The sequence below is a fragment of the Coregonus lavaretus genome (assembly GCF_964263955.1).
Source record: "Coregonus lavaretus genome assembly, chromosome: 12".
Classification (NCBI taxonomy): domain Eukaryota; kingdom Metazoa; phylum Chordata; class Actinopteri; order Salmoniformes; family Salmonidae; genus Coregonus; species Coregonus lavaretus.
The window spans coordinates 38,982,814-39,006,667 of record NC_139999.1 but is presented as its reverse complement, the minus strand read 5'-3'; the positions used below and the strand labels follow the sequence as shown (position 1 = coordinate 39,006,667).

General features: G+C 44.1%; 1 protein-coding gene across 1 annotated transcript in view; it reads left to right on the top strand.

Moving 5' to 3' along the window:
- Positions 1–12,121: 12,121 nt before the first annotated feature.
- cita (citron rho-interacting serine/threonine kinase a) overlaps positions 12,122–23,854 on the top strand; it is a 66,304-nt gene continuing 54,571 nt past the window's right edge. The window contains exons 1-2 of the mRNA XM_084173235.1: positions 12,122–12,209; positions 12,391–12,503. Of these exons, the coding sequence (XP_084029361.1) occupies positions 12,411–12,503 (93 nt within the window). The 5' untranslated portion in view covers positions 12,122–12,209; positions 12,391–12,410. The remainder of the gene's footprint in view (positions 12,210–12,390; positions 12,504–23,854) is intronic.

Genomic DNA, 23,854 nt, shown 5'->3' with positions numbered 1-23,854 from the left:
CAAAATGGTTGACGAAGTCATCCACAGAGAGGGAGGAGGGGGGAGGGGGAGGAGGATTCAGCAGGGAGGAGAAGGTGGCAAAGAGCTTCCTAGGGTTAGAGGCAGATGCTTGGAATTTAGAGTGGTAGAAAGTGGCTTTAGCAGCAGAAACAGAGGAAGAAAATGTAGAGAGGAGGGAGTGAAAAGATGCCAGGTCCACAGGGAGTCTAGTTTTCCTCCATTTCCGCTCGGCTGCCCGGAGCCCTGTTCTGTGAGCTCGCAATGAGTCGTCAAGCCACGGAGCAGGAGGGGAGGACCGAGCCGGCCGGGAGGATAGGGGACATAGAGAGTCAAAGGATGCAGAAAGGGAGGAGAGGAGGGTTGAGGAGGCAGAATCAGGAGATTGGAGGGAGAAGGATTGAGCAGAGGGAAGAGATGATAGGATGGAAGAGGAGAGAGTAGCGGGAGAGAGAGAGCGAAGGTTGCGACGGCGCATTACCATCTGAGTAGGGGCAGAGTGAGTAGTGTTGGAGGAGAGCGAGAGAGAAAAGGATACAAAGTAGTGGTCGGAGACATGGAGGAGAGTTGCAGTGAAATTAGTAGAAGAACAGCATCTAGTAAAGATGAGGTCAAGCGTATTGCCTGCATTGTGAGTAGGGGGGGACGGTGAGAGGGTGAGGTCAAAAGAGGAGAGGAGTGGATAGAAGGAGGCAGAGAGAAATGAGTCAAAGGCAGACGTAGGGAGGTTAAAGTCACCCAGAACTGTGAGGGGTGAGCCATCCTCAGGAAAGGAACTTATCAAGGCGTCAAGCTCATTGATGAACTCTCCAAGGGAACCTGGAGGGCGATAAATGATAAGGATGTTAAGCTTGAACGGGCTAGTGACTGTGACAGCATGGAATTCAAATGAGGAGATAGACAGATGGGTCAGGGGAAAAAGAGAGAATGTCCACTTGGGAGAGATGAGGATTCCTGTGCCACCACCCCGCTGACCAGATGGTCAGACGAGGAGAGAGCAGTAGGAGTAGCAGTGTTTTCTGTGGTAATCCATGTTTCCGTCAGCGCCAAGAAGTCGAGGGACTGGAGGGTAGCATAGGCTGAGATGAACTCTGCCTTGTTGGCCGCAGAACGGCAGTTCCAGAGGCTGCCGGAGACCTGGAACTCCACGTGGGTCATGCGCGCAGGGACCACCAGGTTAGAGTGGCAGCAGCCACGCGGTGTGAGGCGTTTGTATAGCCTGTGCGGAGAGGAGAGAACAGGGATAGACAGACGCATAGTTGACAGGCTACAGAAAATGGCTACAATAATGCAAAGGAGATCGGAATGAAATTAACTAAACATCTGGGAAAGCGAGAGAGCGGGGCCTGCCTCACTTACGTTTCACTGAAACACCCAAATATAACTCTCCCAACTTCCACCTCAGAAACTATAATTGTTGTAAACTACAGCGGATCAATGTTTTATAGGAATAGACTAACTTAGTTTATTCAGCTAGCTAACTTGGTACAGTATTCTTCCGTGAAAACCGTCCAGGGCACCGAATCCTATGACGAAGTGAATGAGAAAGGAAATGGTTGCATATCCCAGAACCAATGTGGGTCTGTGAGCAGGGGTTGTGAGAGAGAGCTTTCAATTTTGGGCAGAAGAAGGATATACATTTTAAAATAAAATATACATCTATTTTATTTATTTATTGTCCTATCATGATGGAACGGTCCCGAACCCTATACCCTAGACACCCACCTGAGCGACCCATACACAAAAGAGAAGTCCCTATCTGTTTTATGGGCCTGCTGTAAGTTGCCTGTATGCAGCCAAAACAAAAAGATAGGGACTACTAGAGCAGCACCGCCCTCTCAAGATTCTGAGCCTGCCTGGCAGGGTTGGTCCTACAAAGCCAGAGCCCCCTGATGGGAGAGCATAATATACAAGGAAATTCTCAAAGCTGCTAATGAGAACCTTGACTACCTTGTACCCAGCCGGTGGGGATTCCGGTGGGGTACCCCCACCCAGGTAGTGGCAGTGCTGGCAACACTGGCTGCAGTAACCCATGGGGAGGTGGTCACACTCAGACAATCAGAGAGGGGGCATATTATTGTGGCCATGGTGGCACAAAATAATCAAAGGTCTGACTGCACAGAGATGCTTGGGAAAATGGTCAACACGGGGGACCAGCGTGTGTGTGTTTCAGGGGAAGGGGGTGGATCTGAACTCCATCACCTAGGACTTGACATTGGTTAATCAAATCTCACATTTTAGCAAATTTTTGCTCAATCTTGCATGCTTTCTCAAACAGCTGTAACTGTGTATGCATTCGTAAATCAGGTCCTTTCTTGAGTTGGGCTCTGGGATGTAACAACCGTTGAGCATCTGAGCTTATGGTTGATTGTGGGGGAAAGGGGTTGAGTGTGTAAGAGTATGTGTGTGTGTATGTATCCCACAGCTTTTGCAAGGGGGTAAGAATGTTAGGGACAATATAGGATGAATCACAATAATTGTTTGCTAAAATAATAATTCCTTGACAAAAATGTAATGTCATGTAATGGTAATCCTGGTTATAGGTAACAATCCTTCGCATGAACTGCCAACATTATTACACATATTAATTGTTAATGATGGAAATTAAGATACGCAAGATATTTGAATAGATATACAGTACCAGTCAAAGTTTGGACACACCTACTCATTCCAGGGTTTTTGTATATTTGTACTATTATCTACATTGTGGAATAATAGTGAAGACATCAAAACTATGAAATAACACATATGGAATCATGTAGTATCCAAAAAAGGGTTAAACAAATCAAAATATATTTAATATTTGAGTTTCTTCGAAGTAGCCACCCTTTGCCTTAATGACAGCTTTGCACACTCTTGGCATTCTCTCAACCAGCTTCATGAGGTAGTCACCTGGAATGCATTTCAATTAACAGGTGTGCCTTCTTAAAAGTTAATCTGTGGAATTTCTTTCCTTCTTAATGCATTTGAGCCAATCAGTTGTGTTGTGACAAGGTAGGGGGGGTATACAGAAGATAGCCCTATTTGGTAAAAGACCAAGCCAATATTATGGCAAGAACAGCTCAAATAAGCAAAGAGAAACGACAGTCCATCATTACTTTAAGACATGAAGGTCAGTCAATACGGAACATTTCAAGAACTTTGAAAGTTTCTTCAAGTGCAGTCGCAAAAACCATCAAGCGCTATGATGAAACTGGCTCTCATGAGGACTGGCACAGGAAAGGAATCTATCAAGCCCTCTACGTACTTCGTAACCCCCTTCACGGTTATCAATACTAAGAAGAGACTTGCTTGGGCCAAGAAAAACAAGCAATGGACATTAGACCAGTGAAAATGTGTCCTTTGGTCTGGAGTCCAAATTTGAGATTTTTGGTTCCAACCGCCGTGTCTTTGTGAGACGCGGTGTGGGTGAACGGATTATCTCCACATGTGTATTTCCCACCGTAAAGCATGGAGGAGGAGGTGTTATGGTGTGGGGGTGCTTTGCTGGTGACACTATCTGTAATTTATTTAGAATTCAAGGCACACTTAACCAGAATGGCTACCACAGCATTCTGCAGCAATACTCCATCCCATCTGGTTTGGGCTTAGTGGGACTATAATTTGTTTTTCAACAGGAAAATGACCCAACACACCTCCAGGCTGTGTAAGGGCTATTTTACCAAGAAGGAGAGTGATGGAGTGCTGCATCAGATGACCTGGCCTCCACAATCACCCGACCTCTAACCAATTGAGATGGTTTGGGATGAGTTGGACCTCAGAGTGAAGGAAATGCAGCCAACAAGTGCTCAGCATATATGCGGACTCCTTCAAGACTGTTGGAAAAGCATTCCAGGTGAAGCTGGTTGAGAGAATGCCAAGAGTGTGCAAAGCTGTCTTCAAGGTGGCTACTTTGAAGAATCTCAAATATAAAATATATTTGTATTTTTTTAACACTTTTTTTGGTTACTACATGATTCCATATGTGTTATTTCATAGTTTTGATGTCTTCACTATTATTCTACAAGGTAGAAAATAGTAAAAATTAAGAAAAACCCTTGAATGAGTAGATGTGTCCAAACTTTTGACTGGTACTGTATATTTTAATAGCTATATATATAAGCAAATTGAGGTGAGAGCATTTGAAATACTTTTAGCGGTTCTGTCGCGCTAATATAGACAAATGTGCTTTAGGCTACATTCAGAGATGGCGTATCAATTTTTTTACATTTTGTTAGGCTATTTGTTAGTCAGCTTGTCTATCATTAGATACATGCAGCTTCTCTTCTGTCATTATATAGTGCATTTGGAAAGTATTCAGACCCCTTGACTTTTTCCACATTTTGTTACGTTACAGCTTTATTCTAAAATTGATTAAATCGTTTTTTCCCCTCATCAATCTACACACAATATCCCATAATGACAAAGCAAAAACGGGTTTTTAGAAATGTTATCAAAGAAAAACAAAAAAACTACTGAAATATCACATTTACATAAGTATTCAGACCCTTTACTCAGTACTTTGTTGAAGCACATTTGGCAGTGATTACAGCCTTGAGTCTTCTTGGGTATTGTAATGAATACTGTAGTGTCTGAGGGTCTATGATTTTGCTGACATTTGCAAATGGTGTAATGGATGAACTCTACTCTGCTTTGCTGAAACATCTGGAAAGCATTACTACATAGGTTTCTTGGAATAGAGGACATTTGGAGATATGTGGAACCCGGGGATTGGTCTATTAAAATCACGCCATATTATGTTACATAGGATATAAATACCATGTTTTGAACAAAGGACGGGGAGGAATAACATATTACAGATTGGAGCCGGTTATTCTCCAGATATCTGCAGATGTCTGTAAGTTGACGCTGGAATACTTTGAAATAATATATCTTTATAATCAAAGTACAGCGTCAGCGGAATTCTTATCATCACAGCATAGACCAGCATCTTTGTCTCTGACACCACAATACTCAGGGAGAAAAAGGTGTAGATTCATGCGCAGAGCACGGCAGGTGTTTATTACGCCTTCGCAGAAGGCAGGAATCGTGGTCACAGGCAGGCAATGGTCATACACAGGTAGGCAAACAGGCAGGTGAAACAAAACTAGGACTGAAGGCTAAAACTGGTTCTCACAAACGAGCTAGGAAAAGGCTTAGTAGAGTCAAAACTAACAATATCTCACAAGGAACAAACAGAAAGAACTGAACTAAAAAAGGAGCTGATGAGACCAGGTGAGTAACTAACACAGGTGAAATCAATGAACAAAAAGGAAAGACAGGGCTACGTTCAAGAATACAAAGAAACAGGGCTACGTTCAAGAACACAAGGTGAACTAAGAAAATAAATACAGAACCTTACAGTAACCCCCCCCCCCCCCCACCCAAGGGAGGCTCCTGAAGACCCAACGGCACCGGAGGGTGGACTGGGCGGGCGGGGGAGCAGAGGCGGATGCCCACCTCGGGAGTGAGGTCCGGCAGGCTGGTTCGACATGGTCGTGGACTGACCCGACGTTCTGCGTCGAGGCTGATGTCCAGTGGTTCTGTTCGGGGGTTGACCCCGAGATCGGCGAGCAGGACGATCCGGACGGTTACGGTGGAATGCCTGAATCATCTCTGGGTCGAGGATGTCCTGGTCGGGGACCCAGGACCGGTCTTCATGCCCATAACCTTCCCAGTCCACTAGATAGTCGATGCGACCTCTCAGGCATTTGGAATCAAGGATGGCCTGAATGGCGTAGGCAGGTTCCCCTCCGACGTCCAACGGTGGGGGCGCACTGCGGGTTGAGACTGGAGGATAAAGAGGACTGTAGGTGACCGGTTTTAACAGAGACACATTGAAGGACGAGGAGATTTTATACTGACGGGGTAACTGGAGGCGGTACATGACAGGGTTGATGCGATGGGTTATCTTGAAGGGACCAATGAAGCGAGGACATAACTTTTTGCAGGGGAGGCAGATGTCTCTGGTAGAGAGCCACACACTGTCCGGGGTGAAAGAGTGGCGTAGGTCGGCGGCGTCTTTCGGGCAAAGCGTTTCTGGGTATTAGAGGCTTCCTACAGATGCCGGTGAGCGGTCTCCCATACCCGCTCACTATGCCAAAACCAGTCGTCGACAGCTGGGACAGTACCAGGCTCCGCCTCCCAGGGAAACATGGGGGGTTGGTAACCAAGGACACACTGAAACGGAGTAAGGCGGAGGGATGAATGCATGACTAAAATGGAAATGGAATGAGTATATTCGGCCCAGGCCATATACAGTGGGGAAAAAAAGTATTTTATTCTGCCACCAATTGTGCAAGTTCTCCCACTTACAAAGATGAGAGAGGCCTGTAATTTTCATCATAGGTACACGTCAACTATGACAGACAAAATGAGAAAAAACTATCCAGAAAATGACATTGTAGGATTTGTTATGAATTTATTTGCAAATTATGGTGGAAAATAAGTATTTGGTCAATAACAAAAGTTTCTCAATACTTTGTTATATACACTTTGTTGGCAATGACACAGGTCAAATGTTTTCTGTAAGTCTTCCCAAGGTTTTCACACACTGTTGCTGGTATTTTGGCCCATTCCTCCATGCAGATTTTCTATGGGGTTGAGATCTGGAGACTGGCTAGGCCACTCCAGGACCTTGAAATGCTTCTTACGAAGCCACTCCTTCGTTGCCCGGGCGGTGTGTTTGGGATCATTGTCATGCTGAAAGACCCAGCCACGTTTCATCTTCAATGCCCTTGCTGATGGAAGGAGGTTTTCACTCAAAATCTCACGATACATGGCCCCATTCATTCTTTCCTTTACACGGATCAGTCGTCCTGGTCCCTTTACAGAAAAACAGCCCCAAAGCATGATGTTTCCACCCCCATGCTTCACAGTGGGTATGGTGTTCTTTGGATGCAACTCAGCATTCTTTGTCCTCCAAACACGACGAGTTGAGTTTTTACCAAAAATTTCTATTTTGGTTTCATCTGACCATATGACATTCTCCCAATCCTCTTCTGGATCATCCAAATGCACTCTAGCAAACTTCAGACGGGCCTGGACATGTACTGGCTTAAGCAGGGGGACACGTCTGGCACTGCAGGATTTGAGTCCCTGGCGGCGTAGTGTGTTACTGATGGTAGGCTTTGTTACTTTGGTCCCAGCTCTCTGCAGGTCATTCACTAGGTCCCCCCGTGTGGTTCTGGGATTTTTGCTCACCGTTCTTGTGATCATTTTGACCCCACGGGGTGAGATCTTGCGTGGAGCCCCAGATCGAGGGAGATTATCAGTGGTCTTGTATGTCTTCCATTTCCTAATAATTGCTCCCACAGTTGATTTCTTCAAACCAAGCTGCTTACCTATTGCAGATTCAGTCTTCCCAGCCTGGTGCAGGTCTACAATTTTGTTTCTGGTGTCCTTTGACAGCTCTTTGGTCTTGGCCATAGTGGAGTTTGGAGTGTGACTGTTTGAGGTTGTGGACAGGTGTCTTTTATACTGATAACAAGTTCAAACAGGTGCCATTAATACAGGTAACGAGTGGAGGACAGAGGAGCCTCTTAAAGAAGAAGTTACAGGTCTGTGAGAGCCAGAAATCTTGCTTGTTTGTAGGTGACCAAATACTTATTTTCCACCATAATTTGCAAATAAATTCATCAAAAATCCTACAATGTGATTTTCTGGAGAAAAAAAATCTCAATTTGTCTGTCATAGTTGACGTGTACCTATGATGAAAATTACAGGCCTCTCTCATCTTTTTAAGTGGGAGAACTTGCACATTTGGTGGCTGACTAAATACTTTTTTCCCCCACTGTACTGACTCCAGTCGTGTGAAGAGGCAAAACATTTTTGGCGGAGGTACTTCCCTATTTCTTGGTTCAGGCATTCCGTCTGCCCGTTGGTCTGGGGATGGTACCCGGAGGAGAGGCTGAGGGCGACCCCCAGTCGGTCACAGAAGGCTCGCCACACCCGGGAGACAAACTGGGGCCCGCGGTCAGAGACGATGTCCTCCGGAATCCCATACAGACGGAACACCTGTTGGAACATACACTCAGCCAATTCCATGGCGTTACGTAAATGAGGAACCAGATGACACATTTTTGAAAAACGGTCTACTATGACAAGGATGGTGGTGTTACTAGAGGATTCAGGTAGGTCTGTGATGAAGTCAACAGCTATGTGGGACCAGGGTCTGTGAGGGATTGGCAAAGGTTGAAGCTTACCGGAAGGGAGATGACGAGGGCTTTTGGTTTGGGCGCAGACTGGACAGGAGAGTATGTAATCCCTGATGTTGGATGCCAGTGAGGACCACCAGAACATACGGGCTAGAAGTTCGGTGGTTCGTGTAATGCCCGGATGTCTTGACCCCAAGGACGTGTGACACCATTGCATCAGTTGGGGTCTAACAGCTGCTGGTACGTAACTCTTCCCAGCTGTTGTCTCAGGAGGAGCCGGGTCTGAGGTTAGGGCTTCTTGTATGGCAGAGTGAACTTCCCACTGTACCGGTCCCATAATGCAAGAGGAAGGAAGAATGGGTGTAGGGTCTGAGTTACTGGTCGGAAGGTCAAACTGGCGGGAGAGAGCATCAGCTTTTACATTTTTCTTTCCAGGGATGTAAGTAACATGAAAATGGAAGCGTGTTAAGAAGAGAGCCCAGCGGGCTTGTCTGGAGTTTAACCTCTTGGCGCCTTTGATATATTCCAGATTATGATGATCTGTTAGGACGAGAAAGGGATGTTGTGCGCCCTCCAACCAGTGGCGCCACTCCTCGAGGGCCAGCTTGATGGCGAGGAGTTCTCTGTTCCCCACATCGTAATTCCTCTCAGCGGGGGATAACTTCCTGGAGAAGAAGGCACAAGATCTCGCGATACATGGCCCCATCCATCCTCCCCTCAATACGGTGCAGTCGTCCTGTCCCCTTTGCAGAAAAGCATCCCCAAAGAATGATGTTTCCACCTCCATGCTTCACGGTTGGGATGGTGTTCTTGGGGTTGTACTCATCCTTCTTCTTCCTCCAAACACGGCGAGTGGAGTTTAGACCAAAAAGCTATATTTTTGTCTCATTAGACCACATGACCTTCTCCCATTCCTCCTCTGGATCATCCAGATGGTAATTGGCAAACTTCAGACGGGCCTGGACATGCGCTGGCTTGAGCAGGGGGACCTTGCGTGCGCTGCAGGATTTTAATCCATGACGGCGTAATGTGTTACTAATGGTTTTCTTTGAGACTGTGGTCCCAGCTCTCTTCAGGTCATTGACCAGGTCCTGCCGTGTAGTTCTGGGCTGATCCCTCACCTTCCTCATGATCATTGATGCCCCACGAGGTGAGATCTTGCATGGAGCCCCAGACCGAGGGTGATTGACCGTCATCTTGAACTTCTTCCATTTTCTAATAATTGCGCCAACAGTTGTTGCCTTCTCACCAAGCTGCTTGCCTATTGTCCTGTAGCCCATCCCAGCCTTGTGCAGGTCTACCATTTTATCCCTGATGTCCTTACACAGCTCTCTGGTCTTGGCCATTGTGGAGAGGTTGGAGTCTGTTTGATTGAGTGTGTGGACAGGTGTCTTTTATATAGGTAACGAGTTCAAACAGGTGCAGTTAATACAGGTAATGAGTGGAGAACAGGAGGGCTTCTTAAAGAAAAACGAACAGGTCTGTGAGAGCCGGAATTCTTACTGGTTGGTAGGTGATAAAATTCTTATGTCATGCAATAAAATGCAAATTAATTACTTAAAAATCATACAATGTCATTTTCTGGATTTTTGTTTTAGATTCTGTCTCTCACAGTTGAAGTGTACCTATGATAAAAATTACAGACCTCTACATGCTTTGTAAGTAGGAAAACCTGCAAAATCGGCAGTGTATCAAATACTTGTTCTCCCCACTGTATATATATATATATATATATGTGTGTGTGTGTGTGTGTATGTGTGTGTATGTATGTATATGTGTGTATACACTGCTCAAAAAAATAAAGGGAACACTTAAACAACACAATGTAACTCCAAGTCAATCACACTTCTGTGAAATCAAACTGTCCACTTAGGAAGCAACACTGATTGACAATAAATTTCACATGCTGTTGTGCAAATGAAATAGACAACAGGTGGAAATTATAGGCAATTAGCAAGACACCCCCAATAAAGGACTGGTTTTGCAGGTGGTGACCACAGACCACTTCTCAGTTCCTATGCTTCCTGGCTGATGTTTTGGTCACTTTTGAATGCTGGCGGTGCTTTCACTCTAGTGGTAGCATGAGATGGAGTCTACAACCCACACAAGTGGCTCAGGTAGTGCAGCTCATCCAGGATGGCACATCAATGCGAGCTGTGGCAAGAAGGTTTGCTGTGTCTGTCAGCGTAGTGTCCAGAGCATGGAGGCGCTACCAGGAGACAGGCCAGTACATCAGGAGACGTGGAGGAGGCTGTAGGAGGGCAACAACCCAGCAGCAGGACTGCTACCTCCGCCTTTGTGCAAGGAGGGTCAGGAGGAGCACTGCCAGAGCCCTGCAAAATGACCTCCAGCAGGCCACAAATGTGCATGTGTCTGCTCATGCTTACAGCCCAACACCGTGCAGGACGTTTGGCATTTGCCACAGAACACCAAGATTGGCAAATTCGCCATTGGCGCCCTGTGCTCTTCACAGATGAAAGCAGATTCACACTGAGCACATGTGACAGACGTGACAGAGTCTGGAGACGCCGTGGAGAACGTTCTGCTGCCTGCAACATCCTCCAGCATGACCGGTTTGGCGGTGGGTCAGTCATGGTGTGGGGTGGCATTTCTTTGGGGGGCCGCACAGCCCTCCAAGTGCTCGCCAGAGGTAGCCTGACTGCCATTAGGTACCGAGATGAGATCCTCAGACCCCTTGTGAGACCATATGCTGGTGCGGTTGGCCCTGGGTTCCTCCTAATGCAAGACAATGCTAGACCTCATGTGGCTGGAGTGTGTCAGCAGTTCCTGCAAGAGGAAGGCATTGATGCTATGGACTGGCCCGCCCATTCACCAGACCTGAATCCAATTGAGCACATCTGGGACATCATGTCTCGCTCCATCCACCAACGCCACGTTGCACCACAGACTGTCCAGGAGTTGGCGGATGCTTTAGTCCATGTCTGGGAGGAGATCCCTCAGGAGACCATCCGCCACCTCATCAGGAGCATGCCCAGGCGTTGTAGGGAGGTCATACAGGCACGTGGAGGCCACACACACTACTGAGCCTCATTTTGACTTGTTTTAAGGACATTACATCAAAGTTGGATCAGCCTGTAGTGTGGTTTTCCATTTTAATTTTGAGGGTGACTCCAAATCCAGACCTCCATGCGTTGATAAATTTGATTTCCATTGATAATTTTTGTGTGATTTTGTTGTCAGCACATTCAACTATGTAAAGAAAAAAGTATTTAATAAGATTATTTCATTCATTCAGATCTAGGATGTGTTATTTGAGTGTTCCCTTAATTTTTTTGAGCAGTGTGTATATATATATATATATATATATATATATATATGCATATTTATATTTGCGAGGAAAAAAAACATATGGGGGATTGGAAGTGATGCATCCAGGCTCTGCTGTAGCCGGCCGTAACCGGGAGAACAATGGGGCGGCGCACAATTGGCCCAGCGTCGTCCAGGGTAGGGGAGGGAATGGCCGGCAGGGAGGTAGCTCAGTTGGTAGAGCATGGCGTTTGCAACGCCAGGGTTGTGGGTTCGATTCCCACGGGGGGCCAGTGTGAAAAAGAATAATGTATGCACTAACTGTAAATCGCTCTGGATAAGAGCGTATGCTAAATGACGTAAATGTAATGCAGACAATTACATTGATGGAAGTTACAATCTATCTGCAATATTAAAGCTGATCTACTCCCCCCCCAAAAAAAAAAAAAAACTTTATGCTATACATCAAATTCCTTATAAAGCAAACCAGACGGAGTGATTTTCTTTACAGACAGAAGGGGAACACTCGTCTTTCGAACACCAGCCTTTCTACGTCCCTGTGTTGTCACGTGGGTCGCGCGTCAGCCAAGTAAGGAGGGTGGGACTAGATACCCTTGATCCAATGAACGAGCACTGTGAGAGCACGATGCGTTGACGTATTGAGGCGAACAGAGAACGCGCAAAATTCGAAAGTGGACCGGAAGTGAAACCAACTGCAGGACCGCAGAAGGATCCCTAATGTTTTGTTTTTGTAAAGTACATTGTCCGTTAGCTAACTTCTAGTTAGGCTACCTTACGTTTTTATTACAGGTACGTACTGTTTTGGAAAGTTCATTCTTATTCTATCTCTGTTGGTTTGCTGGAAGTGAATGTTTTGAATTATCCAGGGCTAGCTAACTAGCTGACTCTGGCTGTTACGCTCATAGCTAACATACCAGCTGGTTTTGTGATTCTAAAACTGCTCCTGTTGTGTCACTCTCTGTTGGATTAGGAAAGAGTCAAGGTGTAAGTATGTTTAAATTCAAATATCAAGGGAGCGTGAAAGATCTGGCGTCTCTCGATCCCATGACCAGTCGCTGCTCCCGCCTCAACCTCCTGCTGCAGGTGAATATTGCTGCCTGGTGTAGCTACTTGATGTACTGCCTTTATATATGGGCTAGTAAGAGAGAATAATGAAAACAACAGTAGAAATACCGTTCAAAAGTTTGGGGTCACTTAGAAATGTCCTTGTTTTACATGAAAACATACATGAAATGGGTTTGAATAGGAAATATAGCAAAATGAATACGAAATGTAGTCATTGACAAGGTTAGAAATAATGATTTTAATATAAATAATAATTGTGTCCTTCAAACTTTGCTTTCGTCAAATAATCCTCCATTTGCAGCAATTACAGCCTTGCAGACCTTTGGCATTCTAGTTGTCAATTTGTTGAGGTAATCTGAAGAGATTTCACCCCATGCTTCCTGAAGCACCTCCCACAAGTTGGAGTGGCTTGATGGGCACTTCTTATGTACCATACAGTCAAGCTGCTCCCACAACAGCTCAATAAGGTTGAGATCCGGTGACTGTGCTGGCCACTCCATTATAGACAGAATACCAGCTGACTGCTTCTTCCCTAAATAGTTATTGCGTAGTTTGGAGCTGTGCTTTGGGCCATTGTCCTGTTGTAGGAGGAAATTGGCTCCAATCAAGCGCAGTCCACAGGGTATGGCATGGCGTTGCAAAATGGAGTGATAGCGTTCCTTTTTTTTAGGGGGTAGGTCAGTTTTAATATTGCAGATAGATTGTAACTTCCATCAATGTAATTGTCTGCATCACTTCCAATCCCCCATGTTTTTTTTAATTTCTCGCATATATATATATATATATATATATACACAGTGGGGAGAACAAGTATTTGATACACTGCCGATTTTGCAGGTTTTCCTACTTACAAAGCATGTAGAGGTCTGTAATTTTATCATAGGTACACTTCAACTGTGAGAAACGGAATCTAAAACAAAAATCCAGAAAATCACATTGTATGATTTTTAAGTAATTAATTTGCATTTTATTGCATGACATAAGTATTTGATCACCTACCAACCAGTAAGAATTCCGTCTCTCACAGACCTGTTAGTTTTTCTTTAAGAAGCCCTCCTGTTCTCCACTCATTACCTGTATTAACTGCACCTGTTTGAACTCGTTACCTGTATAAAAGACACCTGTCCACACACTCAATCAAACAGACTCCAACCTCTCCACAATGGCCAAGACCAGAGAGCTGTGTAAGGACATCAGGGATAAAATTGTAGACCTGCACAAGGCTGGGATGGGCTACAGGACAATAGGCAAGCAGCTTGGTGAGAAGGCAACAACTGTTGGCGCAATTATTAGAAAATGGAAGAAGTTCAAGATGACGGTCAATCACCCTCGGTCTGGGGCTCCATGCAAGATCTCACCTCGTGGGGCATCAATGATCATGAGGAAGGTGAGGGATCAGCCCAGAACTACACGGCAGGACCTGGTCAATGACCTGAAGAGAGCTGGGACCACAGTCTCATAGAAAACCATTAGTAACACACTACGCCGTCATGGATTAAAATCCTGCAGCGCACGCAAGGTCCCCCTGCTCAAGCCAGCGCATGTCCAGGCCCGTCTGAAGTTTACCAATGACCATCTGGAAGATCCAGAGGAGGAATGGGAGAAGATCATGTGGTCTGATGAGAAAAAAATAGAGCTTTTTGGTCTAAACTCCACTCGCCGTGTTTGGAGGAAGAAGAAGGATGAGTACAACCCCAAGAACACCATCCCAACCGTGAAGCATGGAGGTGGAAACATCATTCTTTGGGGATGCTTTTCTGCAAAGGGGACAGGACGACTGCACCATATTGAGGGGAGGATGGATGGGGCCATGTATCGCGAGATCTTGGCCAACAACCTCCTTCCCTCAGTAAGAGCATTAAAGATGGGTCGTGGCTGGGTCTTCCAGCATGACAACGACCCGAAACACACAGCCAGGGCAACTAAGGAGGGGCTCCGTAAGAAGCATCTCAAGGTCCTGGAGTGGCCTAGCCAGTCTCCAGACCTGAACCCAATAGAACATCTTTGGAAGGAGCTGAAAGTCCGTATTGCCCAGCGACAGCCCCGAAACCTGAAGGATCTGGAGAAGGTCTGTATGGAGGAGTGGGCCAAAATCCCTGCTGCAGTGTGTGCAAACCTGGTCAAGACCTACAGGAAACGTATGATCTCTGTAATTGCAAACAAAGGTTTCTGTACCAAATATTAAGTTCTGCTTTTCTGATGTATCAAATACTTATGTCATGCAATAAAATGCAAATTAATTACTTAAAAATCATACAATGTGATTTTCTGGATTTTTGTTTTAGATTCCGTCTCTCACAGTTGAAGTGTACCTATGATAAAAATTACAGACCTCTACATGCTTTGTAAGTAGGAAAACCTGCAACATCGGCAGTGTATCAAATACTTGTTCTCCCCACTGTGTATGTGTATATATATATTTATATATATATATATATATATACACACACATACATATACATTTCCTTTTTTAAAATATATTTTCCTTTATTACTTTCCAACCCCACCACCCCTTCCCTAATTGGAGTAAACTAGTGAACAACAATGCTTAGGCCTCTACTTCCAGCTTATACATACTATATACATTTTATGGACACAGTCAATTTTACAATAATTCTATTTTGTTTGTTTTTACTCCTGAACTTCCTCTACCCTCAACCTCTCCGATCATTTTCATGATGTCCATCCGGTTTGCTTCTATATGCCATATCTTTCTAACTGTGCTCTTTCACAAAAGCTCTCAACCTATAACCTATATACTTATTATGGACACAGTATGCTTACATTATTAGTTATATTGTTGTTATTAGTCCCATCCTTCAACTCCATTCAACACCACCCATCTATCTCTTAACACCGTCCAAATTGGATTTCTATTTGCCATATATTTTTCAACTGTACTGTGATGTTTTACAAAAGTTCTGAACCTTTCTATTCTCATTGTTTCTACAGATTGTAAATTGAAAATAAACATTTTTGCTAAGTATTATAATATTATTGATCGATTGACTATGACTTTTCAGATCACCCAGTAATGCTATCTGCAGGGTTAATATTGCAATCCTTTAGCCATTCCTGGACCTGCGTCCAAAAACAAGCAACAAATTGACAGTACCAAAACAAATGATCTAATGATTCGGTCTCTTCACAGCAAAATCTGCAGAGCTGGGAAGATTGTATCCCCCATATAAATAACATTCTATTGGTTGCAAGAATTTTGTTTTGAATCCGGCGTCGTTTTGTGTATCAGTTCATAAACACTATGCCATGGGATCGGTACATCAAAAATCTCTTCCCAACTATTTTGCAATCTATATGGGGTGGCTGTCAATCCTTTGGTCCTTAAATGAAACTGGTATACTTGGTTATTTATCACAGTTTTCTTTAACCAATTATGTTCTTTAATGCAAGGCCGACAAATAAGTTCCTTACATTTTCCCCCTTCCACTTTCCTCTTCCATTTTTGCGGTAATGCTGCAATTATTTGGTTGTAATTTTGGGTAGAGCAGACATTTCCATATGTTTTTGTTAGCTGCATGTGCGACATAACTCCACCAGTCCTACCGATGATATCATTTACGAAGATTATAGCTTTTTTTAAACATTTAGTCAATTTTGTTTAGTTTTTTATCAATTAGTATATTTGAGTTTAACCATTATTTGTTCTGTCGTTTCTGGAGGATTAAATTGAAATTGCAACCAACTTTCTATGGCTTGTTTTAGAAATAGTGATATTTGGGAGATTATTTCCTTTTCAAATAACTGAAAGTGTGAGGTTGTAATCTGAATAAAGGGGAAAAGGCCATTCTTGAACATGGGGACAATCTTACTAATTTGCTGGAGAACCAGTTCGGATTTAAGTATAACGTTTGTATGACTGAAGCTTTTAGTGATAGGTCTAATGCTTTAATATTTAATAATTTCTGTCCTCCGAATTCATATTCATTATAAAAATAGGCCCGTTTAATTTTGTCTGGCTTGCCGTTCCAAATAAAATGGAATACTTTTTTCTCATATAATTTAAAAAACTGTTCGCTAGGCGTAGGCAAGACCATGAGCAAATAGGTAAACTGGGATAATACTAAAGAGTTATTCAGGGTGATTTTCCGACAAATAGACAGGTATTTACCTTTCCATGGTAGCAAGATCTTATCTATTTTTGTTACCTTTCTATTAAAATTTATTGGAGTGAGATCATTTATTTCATTTGGGATATTTATTCTTAGTATATCCACATAACCATCAGACCATTTTATTGGTAAACTACATGGTAATGTACATTTTTTATTTTTTAGGGATACAATACGTAATATAGTACATTTATCATTACATTTACGTCATTTAGCAGACGCTCTTATCCAGAGCGACTTACAAATTGGTGCATTCACCTTATAGCCAGTGGGATAACCACTTTACAATGTTTTATTTAAATGTTTTTTTTTTTTTTTTTTTTTTGGGGGGGTTGGGGTAAGGGGGGTAGAAGGATTACTTTATCCTATCCCAGGTATTCCTTAAAGAGGTGGGGTTTCAAATGTCTCCGGAAGGTGGTGAGTGACTCCGCTGTCCTGGCGTCGTGATGGAGCTTGTTCCACCATTGGGGTGCCAGAGCAGCGAACAGTTTTGACTGGGCTGAGCGGGAACTATGCTTCCGCAGAGGTAGGGGAGCCAGCAGGCCAGAGGTGGATGAACGCAATGCCCTCGTTTGGGTGTAGGGACTGATCAGAGCCTGAAGGTACGGAGGTGCCGTTCCCCTCACAGCTCCGTAGGCAAGCACCATGGTCTTGTAGCAGATGCGAGCTTCAACTGGAAGCCAGTGGAGTGTGCGGAGGAGCGGGGTGACGTGAGAGAACTTGGGAAGGTTGAACACCAGACGGGCTGCGGCATTCTGGATGAGTTGTAGGAGTTTAATGGCACAAGCAGGGAGCCCAGCCAACAGCGAGTTGCAGTAATCCAGACGGGAGATGACAAGTGCCTGGATTAGGACCTGTGCCGCTTCCTGTGTAAGGCAGGGTAGTACTCTCCGAATGTTGTAGAGCATGAACCTACAGGATCGGGTCACCGCCTTGATGTTAGCGGAGAACGACAGGGTGTTGTCCAGGGTCACGCCAAGGCTCTTCGCACTCTGGGAGGAGGACACAACGGAGTTGTCAACCGTGATGGCGAGATCATGGAACAGGCAGTCCTTCCCCGGGAGGAAGAGCAGCTCCGTCTTGCCAAGGTTCAACTTGAGGTGGTGATCCGTCATCCATACTGATATGTCTGCCAGACATGCAGAGATGCGATTCGCCACCTGGTTATCAGAAGGGGGAAAGGAGAAGATTAGTTGTGTGTCGTCTGCGTAGCAATGATAGGAGAGGCCATGTGAGGATATGACAGAGCCAAGTGACTTGGTGTATAGCGAGAATAGGAGAGGGCCTAGAACTAAGCCCTGGGGGACACCAGTGGTGAGAGCACGTGGTGCGGAGACAGCTTCTCGCCACGCCACTTGGTAGGAGCGACCGGTCAGGTAGGACGCAATCCAAGAGTGAGCCGCGCCGGAGATGCCCAGCTCAGAGAGGGTGGAGAGGAGGATCTGATGGTTCACAGTATCAAAGGCAGCAGACAGGTCTAGAAGGACAAGAGCAGAGGAGAGAGAGTTAGCTTTAGCAGTGCGGAGAGCCTCCGTGACACAGAGAAGAGCAGTCTCAGTTGAATGACCAGTCTTGAAACCTGACTGGTTTGGATCAAGAAGGTAATTCTGAGAGAGATAGCAAGAGAGTTGGCCAAAGACGGCACGCTCAATAGTTTTGGAGAGAAAAGAAAGAAGGGATACTGGTCTGTAGTTGTTGACATCAGTGTTGTTTTTTTGAGAAGGGGTGCAACTCTCGCTCTCTTGAAGACGGAAGGGACATAGCCAGCGGTCAAGGATGAGTTGATCAGCGAGGTGAGGTAAGGGAGAAGGTCACCGGAGATGGTCTGGAGAAGAGAGGAGGGGATAGGGTCAAGCGGGCAGGTTGTTGGGCGGCCTGCCGTCACAAGTTGCAAGATTTTATCTGGAGAGAGGGGAGAAAGAAGTCAAAGCATAGGGTAGGGCAGTGTGAGCAGGACCAGCAGTGTCATTTGACTTAACAAACGAGGATCGGATGTCGTCAACCTTCTTTTCAAAATGGTTGACGAAGTCATCCACAGAGAGGGAGGGGGGGGGGGGGAGGAGGATTCAGCAGGGAGGAGAATGTGGCAAAGAGCTTCCTAGGGTTAGAGGCAGATGCTTGGAATTTAGAGTGGTAGAAAGTGGCCTTAGCAGCAGAAACAGATGAAGAAAATGTAGAGAGGAGGGAGTGAAAAGATGCCAGGTCCGCAGGGAGTCTAGTTTTCTTCCATTTCCGCTCAGCTGCCCGGAGCTCTGTTCTGTGAGCTTGCAATGAGTCATCAAGCCACGGAGCTGGAGGGGAGGACCGAGCCGGCCGGGAGGATAGGGGACATGGAGAGTCAAAGGATGCAGAAAGGGAGGAGAGGAGGGTTGAGGAGGCAGAATCAGGAGATTGGAGGGAGAAGGATTGAGCAGAGGGAAGAGATGATAGGATAGAAGAGGAGACAGTAGCGGGAGAGGGAGAGCGAAGGTTGCGACGGCGCATTACCATCTGTGTAGGGGCAGAGTGAGTAGTGTTGGAGGAGAGCGAGAGAGAAAATAATTTGGTTATAATCCAGAGAGGTTAGAAAATGAATCTAGATCTTCTATGAGGCTGTGGAGGGATTCAAGTTGGGGATTTAAAAGAAAACATGAATCATCAGGATACAATGACACCTTTGTTTTTAAGCCCTGGATTTCTAATCCTTTGATATTATTGTTGGATCTGATTTTAATAGCTAACATCTTGATGACCAAAATAAATAGAAATGCCGATAGTAGACAACCTTGTTTCACTCCTCTTGGCGGTTTAAAACTTTCTGAGAAATAGCCATTATTTACTATTTTACACCTAGGGTTACTATACATGATTTTAACCCATTTTATAAGAGATTCTCCAAAATTGAAATGCTCCAGGCATTTATATATAAATCCCAGTCATACTTTATCAAATGCCTTTTCGAAGTATGCTATGAATAGTAGGCCTGGTTTCCCAGATTTTTCATAGTGTTCTATTGTTTCCAGTACTTGTTTTATATTATCTCCAATATATCTTCCATGTAAAAAACCTGTCTGATTAGAATGAATAATGTCCGACAATACCTTTTTAATTCTGTGAGCTATACATTTTGCTAGAATTTTTGCATCACAACAGTGAAGTGTAAGGGGCCTCCAATTTTTTTAAACGACTGGATCTTTATATTTTCCACTTGTATCCTGTTTCAGTAATAATGAAATCAGACCTTCTTCTTGAGTGTCTGATAATCTACTATTTACATAGGAGTGGTTAAAACATGATAATAACGGTCCTCTGAGTATATCAAAAAAGGTTTGGTATACCTCGACTGGTATGCCATCCAACCCTGGAGTATTCCTGGATTTAGTCTTTAATTGCATCCAGAAGTTCCTCCTCTGTAATTTCACCTTCACATGAGTCTTTCTGTATGGCTGTTAATTTTACATTATCAATAGAAAAAACATCTCTACAATTTAGCTTCAGTTAGAGGAGATGGAGGCGACTGAAACGAAAACATATGCTTAAAGTACTTTGTTTCCTCCTTCAAAATATAATTTGGTGAATCATGGTTGACTCTGTCATTTGTAACCAGTTTCAGTAAATTATTTTTGGTAGCATTCCTATGTTGAAGATTAAAAAAGATTTTGCTGCATTTTATTCCCCATATTCCATCCAGTTTGCTTTATTATGATAATATATTACACTTGATCTTTCTTGAATAAGTTTCTCCATTTCTTTTTGCTTTTCCTCTAATTTATTCTGAGCCTCTGTTACAGTTTTTATTGCTGTCTGTTCTGTTAGACCTTCTATTTCCTTTGTTAGTATGGACTCTTTTGACCTAAATTGCTTTTGTTTTCGAGATGAGTACTGAATTGCATGGCCTTTAAAAGCACATTTAAAGGTGTCCCATACAATAAGGGGATTTGCTGGACCTATGTTGTGTTGGAAAAAATCAGTTATGAATTCCTCTGTCCTAGTTAAAAACAAGTTATCATCCAATAGGCTTTGATTACATTTCCAATATCCTCGCCCACGTGGAAATTCAGTAAGAGTAATGTATATGCTAATTATGATGGTCCGACCGCATTCTTTCCCCTATCAATACTTTTTAAACTTTTGGTGCCAACGAGAATGACATAAGAAAGAAGTCAAGACGACTAGCTTGATTGTCTCCGCCATGTATTTCTCACTAGATCAGGATATTTAAGCCTCCATATACAGTGGGGAGAACAAGTATTTGATACATTGCCGATTTTACAGGTTTTGCTACTTACAAAGCATGTAGAGGTCTGTCATTTTTATCATATGTACACTTCAACTGTGAGAGACGGAATCTAAAACGAAAATCCAGAAAATCACATTGTATGATTTTTAAGTAATTAATTTGCATTTTATTGCATGACATAAGTATTTGATACATCAGAAAAGCAGAACTTAATATTTGGTACAGAAACTTTGTTTGCAATTACAGAGATCATACGTTTCCTGTAGGTCTTGACCAGGTTTGCACACACTGCAGCAGGGATTTTGGCCCACTCCTCCATACAGACCTTCTCCAGATCCTTCAGGTTTCGGGGCTGTCGCTGGGCAATACGGACTTTCAGCTCCCTCCAAAGATGTTCTATTGGGTTCAGGTCTGGAGACTTGCTAGGCCACTCCAGGACCTTGAGATGCTTCTTACGGAGCCCCTCCTTAGTTGCCCTGGCTGTGTGTTTCGGGTCGTTGTCATGCTGGAAGACCCAGCCACGACCCATCTGCAATGCTCTTACTGAGGGAAGGAGGTTGATGGCCAAGATCTCGCGATACATGGCCCCATCCATCCTCCCCTCAATACGGTGCAGTTGTCCTGTCCCCTTTGCAGAAAAGCATCCCCAAAGAATGATGTTTCCACCTTCATGCTTCACGGTTGGGATGGTGTTCTTGGGGTTGTACTCATCCTTCTTCTTCCTCCAAACATGGCGAGTGGAGTTTAGACCAAAAAACTATATTTTTGTCTCATTAGACCACATGACCTTCTCCCATTCCTCCACTGGATCGTCCAGATGGTCATTGGCAAACTTCAGACGGGCCTGGACATGCGCTGGCTTGAGCAGGGGGACCTTGCGTGCGCTGCAGGATTTTAATCCATGACGGCGTAATGTGTTACTAATGGTTTTCTTTGAGACTGTGGTCCCAGCTCTCTTCAGGTCATTGACCAGGTCTTGCCGTGTAGTTCTGGGCTGATCCCTCACCTTCCTCATGATCATTGATGCCCCACGAGGTGAGATCTTGCAAAGAGCCCCAGACCGAGGGTGATTGACCGTCATCTTGAACTTCTTCCATTTTCTAATAATTGCGCCAACAGTTGTTGCCTTCTCACCAAGCTGCTTGCCTATTGTCCTGTAGCCCATCCCAGCCTTGTGCAGGTCTACAATTTTATCCCTGATGTCCTTACACAGCTCTCTGGTCTTGGCCATTGTGGAGAGGTTGGAGTCTGTTTGATTGAGTGTGTGGACAGGTGTCTTTTATACAGGTAACGAGTTCAAACAGGTGCAGTTAATACAGGTAATGAGTGGAGAACAGGAGGGCTTCTTAAAGAAAAACGAACAGGTCTGTGAGAGCCGGAATTCTTCCTGGTTGGTAGGTGATCAAATACTTATGTCATGCAATAAAATGCAAATTAATTACTTAAAAATCATACAATGTGATTTTCTGGATTTTTGTTTTAGATTCCGTCTCTCACAGTTGAAGTGTACCTATGATAAAAATTACAGACCTCTACATGCTTTGTAAGTAGGAAAACCTGCAAAATCGGCAGTGTATCAAATACTTGTTCTCCCCACTGTATCTACTAGTTCTAATGCATCCATGACATTCATGATTTCCATAAGAGCGTGAGGTGATTGTTTGTAGTGTGATTTCCTTTATGGTCCATTGAGCTATTTAAAACGGTATTATAATCCCCCACCATAATAATAGAGTCTTGAATTGCTTGCAGGGTTGATAATTTATTATATATATATTGTCAAAGAAGTGTGGATCATCATTATTTGGTCCGTAAAGGTTGATGAGCCATATCTGTTTATGGTCCAATAACATATTTAAAATAATCTACCTTGCGTATCTGTTTGGACAATTTGCACATTCATCTAGAATTGTTGAATGAGTTTCCTGTAAACAATAGATATTATATTCCTTCTCTTTGAGCCATGTAAATATTGTTCTTCTTTTGTTATCATCTGCTAAGCCATTACAATTATAAATGGCTATACTTATTTCACCATATACCTTAATGAGATACAAGTTCCCGAGAGGCCAGGACCCTTCCATCGAAAACAGCACACAGTGCCACCCACAAAACAGAAGCAGGTCAACCGCCAAAAGCATTTCCAATGCTCTCACCTCAAAAATATATATCTATTCAAATATCTTGCATATCTTATTTTCCAGCATTATCAATTAATATGCGTAATAATGTTGGCAGTTCATGCATAGGATTTTTGTTTTGTTGCAAACAGTTATTGTGGTTCATCCTATATTCTCCCTAACATCCTTACCCCCCTTGCAACAGATGTGGAATAAACACACATGCACATACTCTAACACACTCAACCCCTTTCCTCCACAATCAACCATAAAATCAGATGCTCAACGGTTGTTACATCCCAGAGCCCAACTCAAGAAAGGACCTGATTTACGAATGCATATACGAATGCATATACAGTTACAGCTGTTTGGGAAAGCATGCAAGATTGAGCAAAAATTGACAACAATGTGAGATTTGATTAATCTATTTAATATATGTCAAGTCCTAGGTGATGGAGATCAGATCCACCCTCTTCACCTGAGACACAAACACTCTGGTCCCCCGTTGTAACCATTTTCCCCAAGCATCTCCGTGCAGTCAGACCTTTGATTATTTTATGGCACTTGAGCCCCCTCTCTTATTGTCCGAGTGTGACCCCCTCCCCATGGGTTACTGCAGCCAGTGTTGCCAGCACTGCCTCTACCTGGTTAAAGGTACCCCACCGGAATCCCCACCGGCTAGGTACAAGGTCGTCAAGGTTGTCATTAGAAGCTTTTGAGAATTTCCTTGTATATTATGCTCTCCCATCAGGGGGCTCTGGCTTTGTAGGACCAACCCTGCCAGGCAGGCTCAGAATCTTGAGGGGCGGCGCTGCTCAAGTAGGTCTCTGACCGCATTTATTTTTTTGTTTTGGCTGCATATAGTCAACTCACAGCAGGTCCATAAAATAGATGGGGACT